The sequence below is a fragment of the Egretta garzetta genome, unplaced genomic scaffold (assembly GCF_000687185.1).
Source record: "Egretta garzetta isolate BGI_Z169 unplaced genomic scaffold, ASM68718v1 scaffold454, whole genome shotgun sequence".
Lineage (NCBI taxonomy): Eukaryota > Metazoa > Chordata > Aves > Pelecaniformes > Ardeidae > Egretta > Egretta garzetta.
This window is the reverse complement of record NW_009259429.1, coordinates 1,965,839-1,974,468: the sequence shown is the minus strand read 5'-3', so window position 1 is coordinate 1,974,468 and position 8,630 is coordinate 1,965,839. Positions and strand designations below refer to the sequence as shown.

Below are 8,630 nucleotides of genomic sequence, written 5' to 3'. Positions count from 1 at the left end.
TAAAAAGCACTCTAGATTAGTAGTCTTAGTTGGCAACAAGACACCATTAAAGTTCATTTTAGGAATTAACTTGCAGTAGAATAACTTCAGCATACCGTTCTCTTTCAGGAGAAAAATCAATCATTCCAAACTCGCAAAAGAATTTGGGCATGATATCCGGACATCCTTTAAGTTTGCTAAAAACACGTGCAAGCTTTAAGGAAACATAACTACATCCTGTTGTATCCTCCAAGGACCACGCTAACAGCCTTCGTATTACCTCTCCTCAGAAGGCACGTCCCCAGCTGGTCAGCTAGGGCAGCAGTTACAATACACTCCGGAGCACTTCATGCAGCACAAGGTAGTTAATTGTATATATTGAGGTTCATCAGGGATGGGGCGGGCTGTATTCCCGAATTCGGCATGCACTGTGGCAAGGACAAAGAGACTATTTCCCTTGTCCTCTGTTTAGGGAAACTGCTGAATCTTGCCTGGTTTCCCAGGCCCCCAAAAGCAGATGCAAGCCTGATGAACTACCAGGTAAGTGAATAAAACATCTACCAGCATTAACTGTGGCGCACACAGCACTTGCCAGGGCTGAGAAGGAACAGACTCTGTCCTTCTCTGACCATTCCCTAGCTTAGACTCTCCCCTCCGACAAGATTCACCACACAAAATAAAAAAAAAAAAAAAAAAAAAAAAAAAAAAAAAAAAAACCACAACCACAACTTTTCTCTGCTCTGAATATTTGAAGTACACCTAGTGAAAAAGCTTCCTATAGAAGCTGCAATTGTAACCGCTATTGCAAGTTCGTAGAAGCAGAACGCAAGAGACCTTTACACTACACCCCCATCCAAAATCATAAAAATCTACAAAATAAATCAGAGGTTTACTTCAAAGACACCTAGTAAGAGAAGCTAATCAGCATGTTTCATTGCTTTATACATGCACCTCTTCAGAGACGTTCAAAACATCTCAGACCAAAGCCTTGATGATAAAGAAGTCCTTCTCCGCTTCAGAGTCACCAGCTCTTATTGCCCAGCAAACATTGCTAGTCATGAGACATCACCTTAAGGCAGAATAAATGAAAGGGAAGAGAAGGGGTGGGAGAGCAGTTACGGTTTCATCAGCTTTGGCAACACATACAACTGATGCAGATGAGAGGAAGCTCTTCGGCTGTCTATGCTCTCCGGGAGCGCAAGAGCGGGCTCACCTCTGTTTCTGCACAGACCTCTGGTTACGCACAACATTTCTCTCAACACATCCATGGCCCCGTCACTGTTTTCAGAACACATCAAAACCCCATACAGAGAGTAACTGTCTGTACTTCAATCCACAAATGAAAAGCCACCTCTGGAACAGTGACAATCATTTACAGACAATACAGAGAGTACTTTGGGGTTGTTGGTTTTTTTTTATAAATAGGGACAAATATATATTTCAATTTTTAGGCAGATTTCCTCGTACAAGGTGAATGCTTGCATTATATTTGCTTTCGTGTTGCTTACCTTGTGTTCTAGTCTTCAAGACTAGAACAAGTATTTCTCATCATTCATAAAGATTATCCATTCCCAACTTCCTTTTTACTTATGGCAACAAAACACTCAAACAAAAACCAAAATCAGCACTGCAAGAACTTGCAGGAACAAGAGGACAAGCAAGAACAAGCCACAGTTCTCCTCCATCCTCCATCACCTTCCTATTCTCCCTTATCCTGAGATCAGCTGAGGACTTTGGAGCCCCATTACCCAAAAGCCGCAATGGGCCATGCTGCCAGCCAGACTCATTTGAAAATAATGCCCCCCTCAAAAAAAAAAAAAAAAAAAATTAATCCAAGGGGAATCCAGTACTGGGGGCTGTGTGTGCCAGACATTATCTGTGTAGGGGTGACACCAAAAGGAGTCATCCAAAGGCCATGTTAGCCCTTGAAATGCAAAGCTGCAGCAGCACGGCAGGAGCAGACTGAGCAGGCCAACCCATGTTACACACACTCGGATTCTTAAGCCATTTGTTTGTTTGAACTGTTTAGTAAAGCACCACAGATGCCTCTTGCTCTTGAGCCATACAGAGGTTGGGCCAATTACCACAACCCAACTGCAGCGCTTGCCAATTCAGATCCTGCGATAACAGCGCAGCGAGCAAGGGAGCTCGGTTTTCCCTCTACACCTCAGCAGTTTGCACACTCCTCCTGAACCAGAGAGCTACATCTTTCCTCCTATTATTTCCAATTGCCAGACACTAATATTCTACTCTATAAATAGATATGCTTATACACACAGAACAAATCTAATAGCTGTATCCGCAAGCTGAAAATACATTACCTGCAAGTCAGATAAAGACAGATAAGTACAGAAGACTTATCAACAAACCATTGTGTTTATGCCATTATTGATTACAATGTACATTAAGAAATGTGGATTTTTCTGCTAATGGCACTCAACTTTGTCATCTGGAGGTCCCAAAATGCTCTGTAAAGTGAATATTAGCCCATGTTACAGATAGGAAAGACCGAGAGGCAGAAGTCTTTCGCACTACCTTATGAACTCCCCCCCACAAAAAACATGTTGCGGGCTAGGAGATAGAGAAGAGCTACATAGATTTGTATTTCGCACCTTATCTTTCAACAATATTGCCTCCCCAATTACCTGAGCAACAGTTACAAACCCATCATTATGTAGTATGTATCTTCTGGCTCATTTTGATTTTGTCAAAGCACTGAACACTTTCACTTCAGACTTAGCTACTCAAAACACAATGAAAGACGTCAGACCATCCACCATCAAGGTTTAAACTTCCAGCCTCTTACAAAAGCAATCATCTGCCTATCAAGACAGACCCTTGTCTGCACATGCTTCTGTCTACTTTAGTGCTTCAATGGGCTGTACTGCACTCAAAGTTCTTATGTAGTTTATACAAGGTGAAAAATCTCACCCCACACTCGACTTTCATCCTCTGCCAGCTGGTCTATTATGTTGTATCATTGGAGTTTTAAAAGGATGCATCCATGTACTTATTTTTCCCACCTGATAAATATTTATGAAGATTTTATTCCAATCCTAACCCATGCATACTATAACTCATCTTTCTTTTACTTAGGCAAGCATCTTAAAGGAAAAGGAGTTTGAAGACAGGCTACTCCTAGCACCGAGCTTGAGTTCCAGAAATCAGCATATTAAGTGAAATGATGCAGATTTGGAAGACAAATTAAAAAAAAAAAAAAACAACAATCCAAGCAATAACAAAAAACCTAGCACACGAGATTAACTTGAGTTTTGCAACAATGGAGTACAGTTAGTACTTAAAACCTGCAAAAATTAAGTGTTTGAAAGAAAGATTTCTGGTGTTTGGTGATGGTTTTCCCATTCACTAGGATGTGAGCTATCAGCCTAAATAACAATAAAGCACTATTTTATGCAACTGATAGCTGGTGCAACTTTCACTCATTTCTAAAATCCGCCATTGATTTTGACCAAAGCTGATCAGGAAGGGACGCTGTTTTTGGTAACTGAACTAGCACTGTCTAGGTTGTGAGACAAATTCGTTCACGTTGTGGACCAATGGAATACTAATGGAACTGAAGCCCAGTTCCTGCCTATCTGACAGAAAAATTAACTACGAACCAATTTTCCTTAGCTAAAGTCTAGCAATTCTGTGATCTCTCTAGTTTCTAACCTCTCTTATTTCTACTGTGTTCACAGGATTTGCTTAGAAGTTTTGAATATCGCAGTACTAAATTAGAGACATTTAAAAAATTCATTACCTTGTTTGACATGATACAGAAAAAAAAAAATCCATGAAGTAAACGATTCATTTAAATTAGTAAAATTCAAAGAGACACAATCGAGCAACATAGGCAATTCCATCTGCCATGTTACAGTTTTGGAGTAGTCACATCAGATGCATGTTGTTTATTCAAAACAAATCCTCCGAGTTACTGAAGATCTGATAGTCGCTGCTGTCATCACAATGAAGAACTGAAAGACTTTATAAAATAAACTGCAAGCTGAATGCTTGCAGCACGTCAAGCGCTAGTTTTCCACCTATAAATGAGGCATTTCATAACAAGCTTACCTTGTCTCTATCGATTTCTCAACTTACTCTATTATCAGATCTCAGAAGCTACTCCCCTGCCCCTCAGCTCCCTTGCATACAACTCCTTTTTTAGTGCAGAACACTTGAAAAATAACTACACAACTCTGAGTACATATTTATTACCATCAACGCGCCATAGCCTCGAGAGACATCCACACATCATATTCTGTTAGCAAGAAAAGGAATCAGAGTCTTCAATACCATGCTATTTTTTCCTAATGCTGCAAGAACAGGCTAATTTGGAAGCCAGATCCTTCCTTTCCAAAGGATGAATGACAGTCTTCTGTAAAGTTAAAAACCGAAGACCACCCTCTCACAGACTTTTACTGCCATGGGAATGTCGCAGGAGCCTCTCAGTAGATTCCCAAAGAGAGGTCTGGTTCCCATCAGCAGCTGCAGTAAGCTCCCAAGGAATGGGAGAAAGGTCTAGCTATCTGCCCTGGCTCCATCTCCCCTACAATGCTATGTACACACCATTCCCACCTCAGACCACGGTTCTCTGCCATATCCTACCTCTGGGTTACTTTGCTTCACCAGAAAAAGAGCAGAAATAGAGTGATCTGTCCAAAGGGCAAAAAGCTCAGTGGAAGAACAGGCAAACTCATAGATGTAATATCCCTTCCAGTTTTTCTCTGCAAAGAAAAGGGAAATTATGACTTGATCTAGAAAACAAAGAATAATAAGATACAGCACTAGAAGGGGATTTCAGGTTGGGAGAGTAAGTCAAGATGACTTAGTCCAGCAGCCTCCTACTAGTTATTTTAGAATTAGACCAATGTAACCTTGAACAATTTTAGAAGAAAGAAAGATCAGCTTTCATCTGTAACACATCTATTTTACTAGCAGGTTGTTACATTCTAAATATTCCTTTTATCAATCCTTTGAAAATAATATATGAACTTGAAAGCGTACACAGACATATGATGCTTTTCAAAGAGAAACACGTAGCTAGGAAACACACATATTTCTTGCACTCACTAAAAGCTCCTTCACCTGCACTGAACCCTATTAGAGAGCCACAAACTGAACCAGTAAATATGCTTTAAGTTGTCTGTGGTATTGGATCGACACCTCAGCACAGAAGTCTCAATTTTTTTGTTAAAGAATATACTTTAGCTTTACTGCTACTGGAAGTTGTCACTAATATTTGTTTCTTAAAGCTGTTATGAATTGCTGTAGTATGCAAGCATAAATAAATCTATACCACATCTGTCAAACTAGACTATAATCAACCAGAAAAAACCCTAACGCTCAGTGCCTAAAAATAAATATGGACAAATGCTTGTCTGTCTCTCCTTAATGCCTCCCTTCCTGAAAGACCCTTGAGGTACTCTTAGCTTTGCAATATGCCCTAAAATTAGTAAATAAGTCAGAATTATCACAGAGACTATTTCCTTTACACTCCTTCTGCCTTTTTCCCCATTCCCTTTCCTACCACTCCCTTCACCAGGACTATCAAAATACATAGTGGACCTCAGGGATACGAAATTTGCTTCCAGGCACAGACATCATGAGAAGCAATATCTGACTGTCCAGTACAGACTTCCCAGCTATTTAGGTTTCGAAGAATTTAATATCATGGCCCGCACATTATTCCATATGACAATTACTTCAAAGCCAGAGGCAAGCCATTTGCATAATAATGAACATTTTTCTAAAGAGTTGTGCAGGAAACTACATTCTAATGAGCTCTAGTGTAGATTATCTCAAAGTCACACTTGCTTTATAAAAATAATTAACAACACAACCTCTAATGTTTACCTATTTGTACCTTTTCTGTAACAGACTGAGACACACCTGTCCTATTAAGTGAGCAAAACCACGCAGGACTAATTTTTGGAATACTGAGTTGCTTGAAACTCAGTAATTTACATCAGACTGCTCACACATGTAAGGACAGCAGGAGCAGGCTGGCTTCTGAAGCTGCGCATCAGGGGAAATGTATCCTGTGGCACAGAAAACATGGGTTTGCTACATCTCAATCTGAGAAAGAATGAGGGAAACACCGCCATTTCTGCTAAATCACTGTAAAAGAAGGGAAGGATAGATGAGGTGCATTCCACAGCTGGAGAAACATTTCCAAGAACACTTTGGAATCTGACAAGTCCGAGATAAATTTTTTACAGTCTCACCAGTAACAGAAAAAAATTTCTTATTAGGCAGTGAGTTCTTCATAGCATCCTATGTTTAATACAAACACAGCAGGCTCTTCCTTTGCAACATTACAAATACACTTTATTTTGAAACAAGTGTTTTTTATACTATAAGGAATATGTACTATACTACATAGCGCTTACCTGTAGTTAAGTAGGCTTGAGCCTTTTGGTTTCGTTACCATTGAAAATAGGCTGATGAAGCTACTAGGATCTTAGCTATCAAATCCTCATCGATACCACAGGATGTGCAAAACTCTAGTAACAGGCTCTCTAAGGCACTAAGTGAGAGCTGCCACACCGAGTCTGGCTTAGAGCCTTCACTCTTCCAGCCCACGCTCACATTCACCAGCCCCAGACAAGGAACCCCAAAGCCAACTTGAGAAGACAGCATTCAATGCAGAGCACCACCCCTCTGTACAATCCACCGCTGACTGGAGATTTTCCACAGAATCAAGGTGCCTGGCTGAATTTTAAAATATCCCAGCTAATTTATACTAGTAGCCATCCAAGATAAGAATGACAATCATATCTAATGCCTTAGGGTTTAAAGCCGGTTGTCAACAGCAGCTGGAGGAAGGGCTGGATTTTGTCCCTATGCACAAGGCAACCCGCTGATGCATTGTATTGTTGGGTTTCTCTCCAGCTCCGAAACATCAGCTATCGATCAGTGCCACAGGCAGCACAGCGTACCAGGCAGACTGTCATAGGATTTGTCCGAGCGGATCACACCAGTGTATTCTTAACCTACCATCAGAGAAGAGGGGGCAAAAAAGCCAGTTTAAAACCAGATGCTATGTAGATACACACATATGCAAGCAGGGAAGCTCTTGCAGACAAGATCAGCATTAGGGGTGTTGTATAAAGTACTCATCAGCATTAACCCTCACTCTCTTGAGACCAGAAATAATCAAGTCTTCCATATTGCCCATTTTCAGAGGCATGCTTTCCAGGGTTCTGAAATAAACCTGCAAGACTAATTATGAAGAATTTTTCTGCTTTTTTTGTGTGTGTTAGGGGGTTGGAAGGTGGTGTCAGGCTCTTCTGAACATAGAATCACAGAATCACTTTGGTTGGAAAAGACCTTTAAGATCATCGAGTCCAACCTTTAACCTAACCCTGCCATCCCAATAATTCATCCCCATGCTCTATTTTTGGTTAAAATAAAGATCCAGAATGGGGCATTCTGCTGAAACAGTGCCATCAGCAAGCTTGTAAAAAGCATTATAGATGCTTTTACCAGAGACTTCCAGAGTCCTACCCTTTGCAGTGTAACATCTCGCTCATAACTATTCCATTAATACATAGCCACAACACAAGTAGCAGCTGTTTATGAATCTCACCGCCTACTTGGTTGCATCTCCTGATCAACTTTACTTCCTCCCTCTAGGTACTGTTAACAAGGAAAGCCAATACTGCCCTTCACCATTTAACCCATCAATAAGATCAGAATTTTCAAAGCACACCCAAATGATGTAGAAAAAAAAGCATGCTGCATTGTCTTGCAATGCCACTGGGCTTATACCTGGGTATTTTTCATATCCTTAGAACATCAGTTAACTTTGTCTTCACAAAGGAGTTTATTTCCAAGATAGCCAACTTCACTTGAGACGAGGAAGAGATACAGATGACTCAGTCACTACAGGACTTTTTGCTCATTATTTTAATCTTGCTCAGTGGAGAAGAAAAAAAAAAAAAAAAAAAAAAAAAAAGCATGGCGTTGGACCAACCAAAGTGACTTAGAGAGTTGAATTAGGATTCTCAGTCCAAGAGGGGACACAAAGGTTTTGCAGTACTGTTGTAAACTTAGTCTTACTTTCAGGCTTTGTATGCCAATACCCCTAATCCCCAAACATCAACAGATCTGCTTCAGTTCAACTGGAAATAAAGTTGGCTTTTCACTTGGATCACTGAACACCAGATACAAAAAGCTACCTGCACAGCCATGGAAGTGCTCAGCTTAGAAGTCTGACCACCAAGACGAACAGAAACAATCCAGCACACCTCCCTTACAAATCCCATCCATACGTACATATTCCATCTGTCTTTTTAGGGGCCATATATAGCCTAGTAAATCATAGCGTACATACGTATGCTGTACACTGTTTACTCACTTCCATGCAGCAGAACAGAGGTAAGACCTAACAATTTCTGCAAGTAGAAGCCCTCAACAAATCACACACAAGATTTTTTCATCCTACACTAACACAGACTTGGGGGGAAAAGGGCAGGGCAAAAAGATTAAAAACCCGGTATTACACTCAAGTCAATTCTAGATGAGACTATACCACAAAGACCTCACGTGCATGAAGTTCATCGCTTGCAGCCTAATCTTCAAGAGGTCTACGACACCACAGACCCTTTGTATCACATCCTAATATAAATTTATACAAGTTGGGGGGGGGC

General features: G+C 40.6%; 1 protein-coding gene across 1 annotated transcript in view; it reads left to right on the top strand.

The window, feature by feature from the left end:
• The first annotated feature begins 402 nt into the window (after positions 1 to 402).
• The window catches only part of E2F8 (E2F transcription factor 8), a 58,347-nt gene continuing 50,119 nt past the window's right edge, over positions 403 to 8,630 (top strand). Inside the window, exon 1 of the mRNA XM_009637065.2 lies at positions 403 to 519. Coding sequence (XP_009635360.2) covers positions 403 to 519 — 117 coding nt within the window. The remainder of the gene's footprint in view (positions 520 to 8,630) is intronic.